Raw genomic sequence first — 16168 nt, 5'->3', positions numbered from 1 at the left:
TTATATTTGTACTAATTAACATATTATAAAATTAAGAATTTGTTTTAATTTATAATAGACTAATTTTTATATTGTATTTTATTGGTAATTTTACATTTTTCATCTAACTTATCAACTAGTTTTTGTTAAACTTAATTTATTCATTAACTAGTTTGTCAATTATCAGTAAATTTGTTAACCGCATCCTTACTTTAAAAATAAATACATATTTTAAAACAAATTAAAATAGTAATGTAAATATTTCTTTTGATTACTGTATGACAATTTTAGTTTGTTTTGTGAAGACCGAAACACCTTTGGAAAAGCGTAGCCATTCAAAAAAAAGTCATTGAAAATGGAGAAAAAGGATTGATGTTGCTATCAGGAAAACTACAAAATCCTGAAAAATTAAATCTGATCAAGCCATTAAACTTTTGATGTTGTTCTGCATCTTTTTATGTTTATAAAGTAATTAAGGAAGTGTACTAAATGATTGTCTGCATCATTATTCACTTTTTCATGTTTTATATGAGGTACTTTAAACCAACTCTGTTATAAAAAGAAGTCTTTAAGAATTATTAATTTAATGGAACTGTGAACTGTGAGTTGGTCATTGAACCCAGATGTATTAGTGTTATATGATGTATGCAAATGAAATGAGAGTGGAGATTGTAATTTGTAAATAGAACAGACGTACAAGCACATCATATTGTGGAATCATAGGACTAAACACCAGTGAGCAACACACCTAAAGATTTGGACAAAGAGTTGTGTAAGTCAGGTTCAAAGCAAAGCGTGCAGTGAAGCCGAAACCAGAACTGTCCTTAGAAGCAAATTTTGGCTGATAGAAATGAAGCACTAACGACCATGATACTACTAAAGTACAATGAAAATTTAACAACCTAAGTCACTGACCAAGATGGATAAGAACACGAATTAGAAATGAAAAAAGAAGTTTACGGTTGCAGCTACATTGTCGCTAGCTATTGGGCAAGTGATAAGGCCACAAAGAAGGGTCATAGAGTGTGGTTAGAATTAATTGAGCACACTTTTAATTGCATGATAGACTCTTCTCGTCCAGGAGGATCCCAAATCCTCAGTACGTAGTATCTAGTGCAGCTGCCAAAAGCATCCAACCTCAGATGCATGCGTAGCTAGATCAATGTGCTGAGCAACAACTTAACTCCCAAGGGGTGGTCAAAATGGCAAAAACCTGGTGCCTAACTAGCCAATGTGCATGAGGTCACAGATATGCGTAATTGTCATGGTATCATTCACTTACTTTGGACTACACCCACCTTTCAAGGAGTTGAAGTTTGTGTGGTTCAAATGCATGTAGCAATTATGGATAAGTCGGACCTAATGGAGTAGGAAGAACAAAGGTGTTGATACCATGGCAAAGTATAAATGTACTCCAACAACCACATTGAATCCTAGACTCTATGGAGAATGGTTCAATGCAGCATCCGTATGTGGACGCATGTAGTTTGCTAGGATTAGTTCTCTAATCAGGACTAGCAACATTGGTCCCTGACTCTATTGGGGATGATGGTAGCACAGTCCTCTCTAGTATTAGAACAGTCTAGGGAACCCTAGCCCTAATTTTCATGCTCTAACTTAGACCAGCATCGGAATAATCCACCATTTTCTCCCGTCGGTTTTCCGCACCCACAAAAGTCATCTACCCTATGATGGATTTTTTCCGGTCAAATACCCTATCACATTTGATTCACAAGGCTCACACTTTACCTTCTCCGATCCACAATCTCATCAATAACGACCATAACATGAGTGAGATTAGTCTGATTATTTTCCCTCTTTAATTTTTCTTAGTATAGTACTTTATTTTTATTGATTATCATGACAACCCAAATACCCCCCACAACAGCCATCGACCCTAAATCCACTTTCCCTCCATATATATATGCTTAACCTTATTTCATTTTAAAATTTGCTGATGACAATTGTAAATTCAAAACGTGGAAATCGGTATTCAAATACAGTGTTTGGGGCCATACTGATGGTACTTTGATGCCCCAGACACCTCAGATCAAGCTCGGTATGCCCTTGACTCCAAAGTTATCAGTTGGAGTCACAGTTCTTTTGAACTAGATTGCAAACTATTTCTGAAGATGATTTATCCGATAGCCTGCAGCTTTGGGAAAAATTAGACCAGAATTTCCTTTACAACAAACCATCCAGAGCCCTTCAATTCATCTTAAATTAAACTGATTTAAGAAATCTTTCCACAGGATCTTTGTCCATTCTTGATGTTTGTTCTGATGAAAAGATGGCTAAAACGACCTATAAGAAGCTGATTGTGTAATTTCGTAACAACATTAATCCTTAAAAAGCTCCCTGACTATGAGAGATATCATCACAAACACCACATAGCATTCCCACATTTGTTCAAGCCCAAGATATATATATGGTTTCTACTCATGAATCATGTGAAGGTCACTCTGTCCTTCCTCTAGATGGCCATGTTGCACTTCATTCTCAGCCTCATCATTAATGTAACGATTGTCGAGACTCAAAAACACAGATGAGGAACTCAAGAAAAACCACCCATCTTATTGAATCAATTTAGGGGGTGTTTGGGATTGATAATCTAAAACAACTTATTTTTTTTAAAGTGCTTATCAACTTATGTGTTGTCAAAGTAAAGTTTTATAAAAGTGTTTGGATTAGCTTATGGAGATACCAAAACATAAAAAGTTGATAAGTTGTTGTTTTAATGTTTGACAAATTTTTCTTATACATGTCAAATAACCAAAAAGGATCTCGATCATGCCTGTGTTTTTGCCTTTTGATTATACAGAGGGTCACTTTAGGGCAAAAAGCCCAAAATTCAAACAACCAAATCTAGATCGATTGTCCCTGTGGTTTCAAAATTGTCTCAAAGATTCAAGATCTTGATCCTCCCTGTGATTCCACCGGTGAAGAAGATGGACTGGTGTGTGTGAGGGAGGAGGGACCGGTGTGTATTATGATGAAGCCATGGGTGAGCGATGAATGTAAAAGTAACGGTGAAGTAGGGAGGAGGGAGACAACGGAGAAAAAAGGGGAGGAGCTATAATGGAGGATAGGATTGTCACCATGGAAAATCGATGTGGCTGGAGAATGGAATGGGTGCCGATATGGTCGGAGAATGGATAGGACACCGATAAGGCTGGAGGAGAATGGAGCTTTACCAGAGGATATAACTGTCATCATAGGAGAGAAGGTTTATCAGGGTTAAAAAAGTAGTTTGGTTTTCAAATCTCATAAGTTGTTTTTGATAAGTTAGAAGAGATTAACTTATCAAAAACTACTTATTATTACTGGCACCGGTATAAGGATTCTCTTTTTTCTCCATCCAAACAATAAAAAAAATGTTTATTACCGGTGGCACACTAGAATAAGTCAATAAGCATTTTAAATAAGCAATCCCAAACACCCCCTTAGTCTTTTAAATTGCCTTTTGACAACTGAAAATGAAAAAAAACATGAACATATATCAACGTCATAATTGCAACATGACCTAAAGATTAGGACTTTAAAGACTTATTCAAATTGAAAGAAAAATGGGGTTGATTCCTAACAGTAACCTAGACTATCTCTTCATTCCCTCCCTTGAGTTAGTTCCTTAACTCCTAGTTTACATCGGGAACCTAGCAATCTCCTAATTGAATTCTAGACTTTGAAATGCATTTATCATCAATATGCCAAGTATTATCTTATGTTCCATAATAAACCAACTCAACTACTCCTTGTTTGAGAGAAAAAAAAATGAAAGTACATAGGGTCCGTCGATAGTTTGCTGGTAGAACTTACTATCACCAAGGATGTTAGCATACTTACTTTCTTCTAGACTCAACTTTTCTAGCATCCTTTTCATCTCCAAATAGTTTGTCAAGCACTTTACAAACAACACTTTGGTGGTTGATAGTGTGACCATCATATGTTCTCTTGGGGACCGAGCAACAACTACAACTTAACATGAAGACATAACACGATCTACTTTTCTTGTCTTCTATGTCTCTTGCATGGTCCTTATTAACATAACCAATAAGACTTTCACACCCTCCCTTCTTGTAAATAATTCCAAGTCCAATACCCCCTTTTCCATAGCTTAGTATCCTCTTTCTTGTCAAACAATGCAATTAGTCAGTCGGGTTAGACATGTACCTACTAATCAAACTTATTGCAAACGTGAAGTCCGATTTCATTCTGTCAAGTACATGAGGCTACCCATCATTTCCTTAATTAAACTTCGTAACACCAATCCTCTCTCATTTTTAAACATCATACATCGTAGAACAACAGGAAAATAGATTGATTGTTGCCATGCTCCATCTTGAACCTTTACAACACTTCTCAAGCACATTTTCTTTAGAAAATGTAAATATTTTCCCCACCTTTCCAATGCTTCTACGCAGAGGTGGATCTAGGAAAAGTATGGTTTTATTATAAGTGACTAACAAATTAATTACCCCCTAGAATTGATTATTATGGTTATTCATCTTTTGGAATCGGTTAGTTTATATCTGCATTCGTGATATAATGATAAACTTTTTTTCTATGGCAAAGCTTTAAAAAATTCATTGTGAAATAATTAACATAATTATAAACAAATTAATCCTAAACATGAATATTACTAGAAATGTAAACGATTTAACCCTAAAAAAAGTTAGCATCAAATATACAAATTAACCCTAAAAAGTTAGTCTACAAACAAATTAACTAAAAAATGTTAACATAAATATAAAAAATTAAGCTCAATTATTTGTAGAAATAAATATTAATATATGAATTAGGATTATAATACCACAAAACTCAATATCAAATCGATCATAAGAAAAAAGAAAGTGGTTACACACACAAAATAAAGTGGTTGCATTGATAAAAATGTACACTACATATGTCGGACAAAATCAGTCGTATCCTGGTTACCACATCCATAAGGGTGCATCTGCCAGTTATTCTACACCAAGAAAACACCTCGTACCCAAATCAATCATATTACACCAGGGACCCGAATCCCCATTCACATCCTTGTCTCCAACGGTAAACGGGGATTTTTATATACCAAACTCATGTTTAAACGACATATCGTACTAGAAACTTTAATCAAACATTTTCTTAACGATTTAATCTTGTTGTTGAATTTTAAAGATCATGTCGCATCTAGGCATAAGACATGGGAAGACAAAGACAAGTCTCCACCAATTTAAACCAAGAAGAATCATATTTGAATTAGTTTGGAAACACAAATCAACCAAATACAAGATGGAAAGCAGAAGTATGTAAACATGTTGACATCAATAATTGATAAACTTATGGATGTCATATTATATGACCAGTGCCGGTGTAGGTGTCGATCTAGGTACACGTTCAGGGATCAAGGGGTATCCTTTTCCCTATCTTCGGTTTCTAACCTCAAAGATTCCTAGTCCCATCCCCGGTCCACTCGAGGATTCCCTAGTAAACCAGGTTTGAGCATCATGTTTCCCGTTGGATATTAGTTTTTCTTGCCATCTCTAACAAACTCCCTAAACATTGAAGTCTTAAAATCAGTAAATATGAAATCATCATTGCAAGTAAATATTGAATAATCGACATACAAACAATCAGTGTGAAATTTAACCTACCACTCATATTTTTAATGAACAAATTTTGTTTACTCTAGCCTTTCTACAATCTTCACTTACCAAATGTACTTCATCACAATTTAATCAAGTTGTTAGAGCTTGTTTCAGTCTAAACATGGGTTTCTTCAACATGTGTACTTTTTTAGGATTGTTTAGCCTGTATTTTTTTAGCCTACTCCATGTACACTTTTTCACTAAGTTCCTGTTGTAGGAAAACATATTTGACATCAAGTTGATAGAAGTGGCATTTGTAAGCTACTAGATGCGTAATCATTCTCATTATAGACTATACCTTTGACGTTGCACATATCATTTGGCCACCAAATGTGTTTTGATTTTGTCCACTTCTTCATTCTTCTTTAATTTAGTCTTGTAGGCTCTTTTCACTCCTATCTCTTTTGCATGTGTAGGCAAACCGAACAGTAAGTTCCCAACTCCCCATTTGTTGTCTCGTTCTATATCATTTATCTCTATATCATTGGTTGTCCTCTAGTTGTCGTGTTAAAATGCGATCTCAAGATATATATGATTGTATTGAAGCAAACAGAGCCATAGTCATAATAGCTTTTATTTAAATGATCTTTCCTACTTTATGTCAAATGAAAGGAATTCTAGCTCTTCCTTTATGTCAAATGCATGATAACCCTTCTTTTATGTCAAATGCATGGCAATCCACAAATTAGTTCCTCAATGACTTCTTCTTCTTCACTGTTTGTTCCATCATTTTCAACATCACTTCCTCATTATTTTTCATCTCACTCTGAATCAGCCATTTTTTTTCTTTATAAAGGAAATTCTTATTGCAAGACTTGTCTTTCTCACACGCCACCTATATAACTATAATTTTCTTTGTAATATATAGGGGCATAGAGTTTATATGCCTTAAAATCTTCACCTACGCCAAATATAACATAATTGAACCTATTTGCATCAAATATCGTTCATCTCACATGTGCAACATATTCGAAGACCATGGTTTTTTTCACTCTAAGCTACCTCCAATATTTTGATTCTTATTACAACCATTGTAGGACTCTGATTTAGAACATATATTGTCCATACCACAAAGTCTAGCTAGGGAATCCCATTTTCAGATACCATGTATCAAACCATGTTTATCATTGATTCATTGTGATCAATTTTTTTCTTTTACCTGCTCGTTTTGTTGTAGAGTATATTTTATAATTAATAACGTCTTGACATAAGCATAACCAATCGAATTCACATGATGTGAATCCTCATCCTCGATCTATTCTTAGATATTTACTATTTATCCTATATTTCTTAATGCAACTCAATTATGTTTGATGATCCAAATTTCTCTATTAAAAGGTAAGCCCATTTTTTCTAGTAATTTCATCAATAAAGCATATAATGTATTTTTTTTTCCTATTAGAGATGTGAAAGAGTGATCTACATATATCTATATGAACAAGTTATATTTTTCTATGGCCCTCTGGCCAGTTGTTCTTTTTTTGGGTTAGAATCAATAATGTTTCCCTATAACTTCATTACACACAATAGATGAAGTCATGAAATGTGGTATCCCATACACCATTTTCATGAACTAGACTTTCCTTAATCCTTTGATTCAATTCAATAAGAGGGGTGGTTTCTTTAACCTCTTCTTCCTGTTATTGTCTCAAGATTATGGTATCAAATCAAGATGAAGAAACCTAATAAGCAAAGATTGTTCGGGTCATTATTCATGGATCCACTAAATATAGGTTGATTAGGCATGACAATTGTTAGTTTATCCCCATAAGTCTATCATCTAATCGTTGTACGTTCATATATTGAGTCGTGACTTTTATTTATAAAAGGCACTGTCCACTTATATGATCTGTGTTCCTAATTAAGAATGATAATAACTTTAAAATGATGTTACTCTAAACGTCTATGGTCAAGTATACTTTAGGATTAAGTTAAGGTAATACATCATTGACTAGTATGCGTCGGTACTCATGTGGAGATATGTAATCCATATATGGCTACAAGATAGGGATCTTGTGTACCAAATAGGACTCATTTTGAGAACATTGTATTGGATGTCATATGAGTACCATCAGTGTTTCTCAGTTAATCATTGTACATGTAGTCCTTTTACATGAGATCATGGATATTGCTTTATGTATGAGTTACATGATTTGATACTACTTCTAATTGGATGACAAAATGATTGTTGTATATAACATGTATCACTTTCTAGTGCTAGCATGGATCAAGAGAAGATTTGTCCCTCATGTATGATGAGAGTGATGTCTTTAGCCCCTTGATTGAATGGTAATGAGGAGACGCATGCATGCTCAGATAATCCGTATATTATATTGATATATGTCTTGTACCGAGGAACCTGAATTTTATTACTCAATTTTTGTTGGGATTCTCTAGTTTTTGTCGCATAAATATATTTGGAATTTATGCTAAAACACATCATGAATTTGAGTGAGAAATAAACATTGGTAAGGATTACTCATGTGGCTCATAGAGTTATAGAATCACAAAGTGATTTCGGTTTGTAATCCTTTCGTATTTTGTTTCTCTGTTTGGATCATTTATGTATCCTACTTTTGGTTGTCAACATACACTCGCTCTGATGGTGGAACCACGTTATATTCATGAGTATTTACTTGAGCTTTCCTTAATCGTTTATTACATCTTTGTTTGTTTCTCATTAGTTCAGTCAATTTATTTTGCATTCTTCGTTAGTAAGGTCACACATTCATCTTGTGTTTGTTTAAAACTTTGTAACTTTATCATTCGAAACTTTGGATGTGACCCAAACCCCATCATTGACTAGTTTCTCATCTTCAGTTTGTAAGAATGTAGAATGCCATATAATACGCAAAATCACTCGAATTTTTTATTCCACAAATGAACACTATCTTTTGATATATTCTACGTGAGACAATATCCAATCTAATCCCTTATTCTTGATCCACATCGATATAATAATAAGCTTGAGACCTTTAATAACCTTTCATATGCTTGGGGCTTATAATATGCTTTCCAATTCCAACTTACTCTCCTAATTAAGTAACCAACAAATGTCTTGTTATCTTCCAGTTCTACCGCTTTTGGGAGAACTTCGTATATCTTTTGTGTATCATATCGTGTGACAGTTTATCTTCAATTCTATGGTGCACGGTCCCATTCTTGGTTCTCGAATATGTGCATATTGAGATGAAGTTTTTTTGGAAAGGCAAGACGAACACATTGACCATAGAGCCATATTTGAAATGCAGAAGATGATGGTGGCATCAACAACAAGAGAAATGGAAGAAGTAAGGTCAAAGAAGGTCCTTTAAATACCTAGCAGTAGATGGTCGGCCACTAGAAGAAGAAATTCAAATTTTGAAAGAGTTCAAGAACCTAGATGAGAACATTTTAAGCATGACAAGTGCTTGGCAACTATATTAAAATTAAAATTAAGTGTCCCTTTGTTAGGGCATATTTGCTCACTTAGTTTCTTTTGAGCTTCTTCATATTATGATTACCAATCAACTTTCCATTATGCTTAATAAAGGTCTGTCTGGTTTTGGTTTTAGTTTTCCTCCTTATGTTCCAAATAGACCAAGCTACAATTTCTGGTTTTGCTTAGGAGATGTCGATTGAAGTGCCACATGGTTGGCATACACTTATAAATATATGCTGGAAGAAGTTATGTACTTAGTGAACCCAACACATCTATACAATGCAACATGCATTCTCCAACTTAAAGATACTTTGGATACCCATATGATGTGCTACCTTTTCCGTTTGTTGGTGATAATAGTGTTATCAATCATCTTAGTGCAATTGAGATTTACATGAGAGAAAAGGAAATTGGGTTAAGCTGTAATATGAGTTAGGTAGTGTGGATATCACACTTGTATAAGCTAACTTGAACCAGATATTGCAGTATAATAGGGTCAAGGGGTCACACCCCTTGTGCCCCATTGTGCTTTATTATAGAGGCACTAATCAGTGTGTGCTTTCAGTCGTGGCACTATCATGTGTGCCTTCATTGACACTAATATGTATGATCAGTGTGTACTTTCCGTGGTGCTGATTAGTATGATTAGTGTGTGTCTTAAGTGGTATGATCAGTAGGGTAAGTGAATTCCCTCACTGACACTTATCTAGTGTAACCGTTCTTATTCGTGTTGGTTATTTGGTAACTGTTTTAGCACCAAAATAACTTCCTTCCTACCAAAAATAATTGTCGATTGACTTCTAATTTAGAGGATCTGATCTCAATATTACTATAAATTTCATAAATGAAGTAGTTAATGGTGGGGTTACCATTATCCTTTTTGTAGGGACGAATCATGTATGTGTTCCTAAGAAAAGGAATTTGTCCATTTTTCGGGGTCTCAAAGGAGCGTGGAAACACATAAGAACTCCTTAATGGAAATGGAAAAGAGATGGAACTCCAGTTCCTGTAAGATCTTTGACGCAAAAAAAAGTGGTTGATCCTAAGAGCATACAAGCTAGAGTGTAAGTTAGATTTTCTCTAAGTAAATTTCATGAAAATCAAGGCTATAATATGATCGAAATATTACTTATTGAAAGTATTTTGTACAAGATCCAAGATTCTATTCAAATTAATATATTTCAATTGACATATCCACCAAACCCAGATTTCTAATACCTTCTTCTAGGATATTTATTATTCTCTCCCAAATTTTATGGGATTGTAATAAATTCAGTCGCATTTATTTCATGATTTCCTTTTGGTCAATTTAAACTTCCCACTAATTAAACTTAATGCAAGTATTTAATTTAATAGAAAATGATTATGCACATTATATCTACTCATATATATGGTAAGATTCTCTTTTGCTAAAAAGGGGGAAACGGCGAGTTCGATATTTAGTTTAATTAGTAGTCCTCGTACATTTACTTTTTCTTCTTTTTGTCTAATATGATACACGAACATCCATCCTAATTAAGTTATACTTTCGTACTATATATTGACATATAGTGAAATCCAGCAAAATCTCAATTCTCCATGAAGGATTTCATTATATACCATTTAACATTTTCCCCATTCATTAGATTGTCTACTTGTGTCTACAAGAAATCTTTCACAAATGGGCAGAATTAACTTGAATCCACCATAGAAGGAAACTAATTCAAGAGAAGCTCAACGAAATAACGCACGACGCTCGAGAATTTCCACCTGATACAGTTACTCGATGACGGGGATAGAAGAAGGTGAGAAAACTGAGAAGTGAGTGAGAGAGAGAGAGAGAGAGAGAGAGAGAGAGAACTAGATGGTAAATGTTAAATTCTAATGAAGAGTGCTTCATTCTGAGTAAAGGCTCTCAAAAGTTCCATGCATTCTGCTTTATCTTGTTTTCTTCCCAGATAGTGCATGTGTGTACATATATATCAGGTACCTGAACTACAATGACCTCTCCACGTTCTACCATCCTCAATGTTACCCTAACATTTACGAAATCTTAAGTATACACTGCAGAATGACTCGTTAATATGTTTAATAACTAACTTGTACTGAAGTAGCACTGTTAACGATCTGAGAATGTAGATAACAGACACTTCCATACGCAAAACTACATACTAATTGAACACAGACTGATGCAAGTAGTAGTCCCATAAAGCAACCAAGCTAGATGATTGTGGGATCTTTTAGTAAGTATTTTACAATATGCTAAACACAAAGACTACACTTAAACACGCAATACCAATAACAAAATACAATTATCACTTGAGAGGAGTGTTACTATAATCCAAAATAGGCATAAAATGACAGCATTGCCATACGTATAGTTTTGGACGAGCACTCATATGATATATAGTCTGCCACTTTAATTAATATTTCATTCTTAAGAGGACATGGCGTTTGTTCTCTTATTTTGTTTTATAATCCTTCTTTTGGTTTTGTTTCAAGCTGGAGGGAAGATTCTTATGTTTAAAATTCATTTATATTGCAAACAATCAGATAAGTCCTATAATCTAAGTCCATTGTAAGGAGGGGATTGATTAGCATGGTCATCCATAGGGGGCACAAAATCGTAGCGAATCCAAAAAGGGCCAAAAACAAATATAAAGTGGACATTTGAACCAGAAATATTAATTTAAACACCATTCGCTAAACAGTGTTTTGCATGATATGAGAGAGAGAGAGAGAGAGAGACTGAGACTGTTGTCCAACTTGATCATCTACATGGTCTATTTTTTGGGGGGTTTATAAGTTTCTTTAACGATTTCAAGAGATGCCTATATATGTTTTCAGAAATATAGAGCTTAAACACGAAAATTAGGGTTTTATGTTCAAGGGTTTTAGGGTTCTCCATATGAAGTTTGAAGTCACTAGTCAACTAATTTGAATGAAACTTTATTTAAAACAAGAAAGTAGCTAGAAAATATGTATGATATATGTATGACTATAAATATAATTACCATTTTGCGTGGAGAAAACCGAATTGGAGCAATTTTCAAGTAGCCTGCAGCTTGGCAGCCTTCACTTCTTCATTGGCCTTGATTTGATTCTTCCTCTTCTTCTTCTTCTTGTATGGGATCCCCCTGGCCTTAGCTTGGCACTCCTTCACTTCTCGTAAATAAACCCGAATTGCTCCATTTCCAAATGGGTTTTTCTCGGGAGAGCCGCCGTTCTCTTCATAGGCGGCTCTTAATCGCCCAATTAGCGCATCTAGACTTCCCCAAGCTTGCCTAAGAGGACAAGTGCAAGGGGCTGGTGGATCAGGCTGCCCAAAAAAAACACACCCATGTAAATGAACCTTTGTTTTTCCAAATTGATCAAGGTATCGGAGGAATTCCAGAACGTGATTGAAGTTGCACTGCGAGAGAGAAACCGGAGGCCTTTGATTCTTTAGGTACTGCCCAAAAGTGTTCCAGTCACGTCGTTTTTGCGATTCGTAACGGCTCAAAGGTGCAGGATGAAGGCTTTGATCACCGCTCGCAGGTCGCGAGGACCCTTCAGACGGATCTTTCGGTATGTTACTTGACATGAAGCTGCGTTTTCGGGAGACAAATCTTGTGTGTTTTTGGGAAAATATGGATGATCCAAGGTGAAAAATAGTAAAATTAAAAGGTAAGGGTAGAGAAGAATGGAGAAAAAAAAAAGATGAAGGTCACATATTGAGTCTACTACTGAGGAGACATATCATGGGTCCCTTCAGAGAAGCTTTTTTCCCTCGATCAATTTCTATTCAATTTCTTCCTGGGGGCAATATAAGCACTCACGATTACTTTAATTTTAATTTTAATCTTTCAATATAATATTTAGGGTTAAATGCATGAAATAGCAACTTACTTTCATAAAATTTCTTATTATAGCATTCTACTTTTGTTTTTCTTTATTATAGCAATGTACTTTCAAATTATTTTTTATTAAGGCATTGTACTTTAAAAAATCTACCCATAATAGCAATGGGTAACCTGTTACCTTTTAAACCGGTTAACCCTTTGACTTTTTTGCTTGTGTGACTTTAATGAGGTGATGTGGATGCCACATCATTTTGATGACTTAACTAAAATAAAAATAAAAATATATTTCAAATTATTATTAATGATTTTCATTTTTCATTGCTATGATCTAAAAAAACATTTAATTGTTTTTACTTTTTTTTATTAAGTTGCATTCAAATTAAATATTCTTAGAGCAAAATATTTATTAAATAAATATGAAACATTATTTTCGAGATATATTTTTTTTGTAAAAAAAGTAACTTTTTCTTATTTTATGTTGTTCAAATAAATACATATCTTTTAAAGTTCTCTTTAAAATATTAACGAAATAAATTGTTATCTACAATATTTTAATATTGTTATATTAATAAATAATTCAAAAAAGTCTAATTAATTTAATATATTTATACGTCAAGTAAAATTTTTTTGAACAAATATAATATATTCTTTAAAAGATAATATTTTTTGGTAAAAGAGAACAATTCTTATTTTCCTTTTTTTCAAAAAACACATATTTTTTTAAAAATGTTAGCGATATAAGTTGTGTTCTACTAGTTTTATTGATATTGGTATATTAATGAATAATTTAAATTTTTTTAATTCATTTAATACATTTATTAAATAACATGTAAAATATCTAAATATTAAAATTAAAAATGTAGTGTTTATTAAGAACTAGTAGATGCTATAATAAAATAATTTTGAAAGTACAATGATGTAGTAAGAAAGTCATATCACTATAGTACATGTGGACAGCCTACATGGACAATGAGGTGGCATGAAAACCTAGTATAATGGGTAAATTTAAATCAAAAGGTTACCCATTGCTATAATGGGTAAATTTTTCAAAGTACAATGTCCTAATAAAAAATAGTTTGAAAGTACATTGTTGTAATAAGAAAAACTAAAAGTACAATGCTATAATAAATAAATTTATGAAAGTAGATTGCTATTTTGTGCATTTTGCCCTAATATTTATAAGTAGGGTATGCACAATTATTATGATATTCATATGCATCATATATATATATATATATATATATATATATATATATATATATATATATATACATATGGTATCTCCGTGATTCAATAGTCAGTGGGTGAAAGATCTTTAATATGGAGGTAATTTCTACAGTTATGAGATATATAAAATCTTAATACAATATGCTTTTCTTTGCTGAGACTCAAGATCATCCAACGTCATAAGTATTTGCTACAAAATCATCATGTCTACATATAAAAAGACACGAGTGGGGTTAAAATTTTGATATCGATTCACAAATGAATAATTTTTTTTTTTTTTTGCATAAATTAATTGACAAGAAGTTCTTCTGAGTAGGTTGTTGGCATAGAAAACTAGATGATAGGCTAATATATTTGAATATTTGCAATGATATACGAAAGGGAATCTTGAGAGAGATGGAGAGGCTGCTAATTAACAATTATTATAATAATAGTCGTAAACATATCATGTTTCGTATGAATTACGTCAACACAAAACTTTGTATTACTGGCCGATGTGCCAATTTTTTGGTTGAATTTTCGTTGTACAAAATGTTGAAAATCTGTATTCTGCAAAAGTTACTGTACATGTCTTTGAAGGATTTTTTTTGCCCTTCAACAAATTCTCAGTGAATATGATTGCATTCAAGATACCACCAAATAGGAAGCAAAATAATGATATTAGCCATCGAATAATTTTTGTTATCTTCCGAAAATGACAAACTGATATAAGGGTTGGCTTTAAATTCCTGTAAATATTAATAATTATGATATGAACAGTTGATTTGAAACATCGTAGATGAGTTTAAGATAGTTTTATTCACGTTTGAGCAAGATTTTGCATTTAAACTTGACGAGAGTTTGATGTGCATCTAGTGACTAAGTGAAGAATATGTACTCTACGTCTCCGTTTTAGATTTTTTAATACCATATGGTACATCGAATACTTCCGATAAAATTCCAAAAAAGTTTAGTTTCACTCTATTTAATTTCATCACATGATTTATGCATCCTACGCTAAGCTCTAACCAGATTCTAGTACTTTTCTTACTGTTTTGCTTTAATTGGACATAGATTAATAGGCCTATAGTGTTTGAACATAGAATTGAAAGGACATGAATTCTGCTATATATTCCCGCTCAATATCTTCATGGATTATTATTTGCACCCTTTTTAATGTTGAAATCGAGTCAATTCATGCATTGTGAAAGTAAAAGGTGAGTTTTTGATGTTGATGTGTGTGAGAAGGAAAGTATTAGGTAGGTGTGCATTTTGCAATGTATATATAGGGGTGCAATTAGTCTCCCCTATCTTCATTTCAACTTTAAATGAGCAGTTAGGCAATTTTTGGTACGCAGACATAATTGGATTGGACTAGACTGGACATGACATAATTGTACAGGACATTATTGAACAAGACAATAGTGGACAGAACAAGTTGTCTGTCTGATATTTGGTATGACTAGAGACAGTGAGTTTTGTCATGTCATGTCAAATGTATCAAACGCAACCTTGAAGTGATGTTTTATTATTAAAAACTTATGGAAGTTAATTGGGCTTGAAAATAAAACATTGTTAAAATATAATAGGAAACCAACATGAGTAGATATCCATGATTTTCATCAATGATATTTATAAAGATACGTGGAACCTTTATATTATTTTCTGAAAGAGTCCTTGAGTAGGGAAGGGAAACTATATATGTAGATGGGCACAAATTGTCGCATGGTTTCGATAGAGGACTAGACGAGCAAACTTCATAATGTCAAGTAGCTAGAGTTGTAGACTTTGCTCTGATACTATGTGAAAATCCGAATTACTCTCCAAAAAAGTTCTTGAAGAAAGAAAAAATGTTATAATATATATATAGAAGGGAATTGGTCCAAGTTTAGTTGATACGAGACTTTAAACATGTGTGCGTTTAAACTATCAAATGAGAAAGGAAAATACGTTAAACTAATCCACTTTTAATCATAATAGAAAGAAAAACTCAATTTTGGTTGTAGCTAGTAGATATAACAACAGTTACCTTATCATCTTAAAAAAAAACTATTTAAACCATGAAATTGTAATGAGTCAAACCAAACCAAAGTTGATTCCATCATTTTAGAAAA

The 16168-nt window shown here is 33.3% G+C and overlaps 1 protein-coding gene across 2 annotated transcripts in view; it reads right to left on the bottom strand.

Moving 5' to 3' along the window:
* Positions 1–12781, bottom strand: part of LOC112526596 (protein LIGHT-DEPENDENT SHORT HYPOCOTYLS 10-like) — a 20034-nt gene extending 7253 nt beyond the window's left edge. For both annotated transcript variants that reach the window (XM_025136945.1, XM_025136946.1), the window contains exon 1: positions 12021–12781. In XM_025136945.1, the coding sequence (XP_024992713.1) occupies positions 12056–12589 (534 nt within the window). In that variant the 5' untranslated portion in view covers positions 12590–12781 and the 3' untranslated portion in view covers positions 12021–12055. The remainder of the gene's footprint in view (positions 1–12020) is intronic.
* Positions 12782–16168: the final 3387 nt, after the last annotated feature.

Source organism: Cynara cardunculus (genome assembly GCF_001531365.2).
Source record: "Cynara cardunculus var. scolymus isolate 2C chromosome LG 14, CcrdV1, whole genome shotgun sequence".
In the NCBI taxonomy this organism is placed as follows: Eukaryota; Viridiplantae; Streptophyta; class Magnoliopsida; order Asterales; family Asteraceae; genus Cynara; species Cynara cardunculus.
This window is presented reverse-complemented; position numbering and strand designations above follow the sequence as displayed.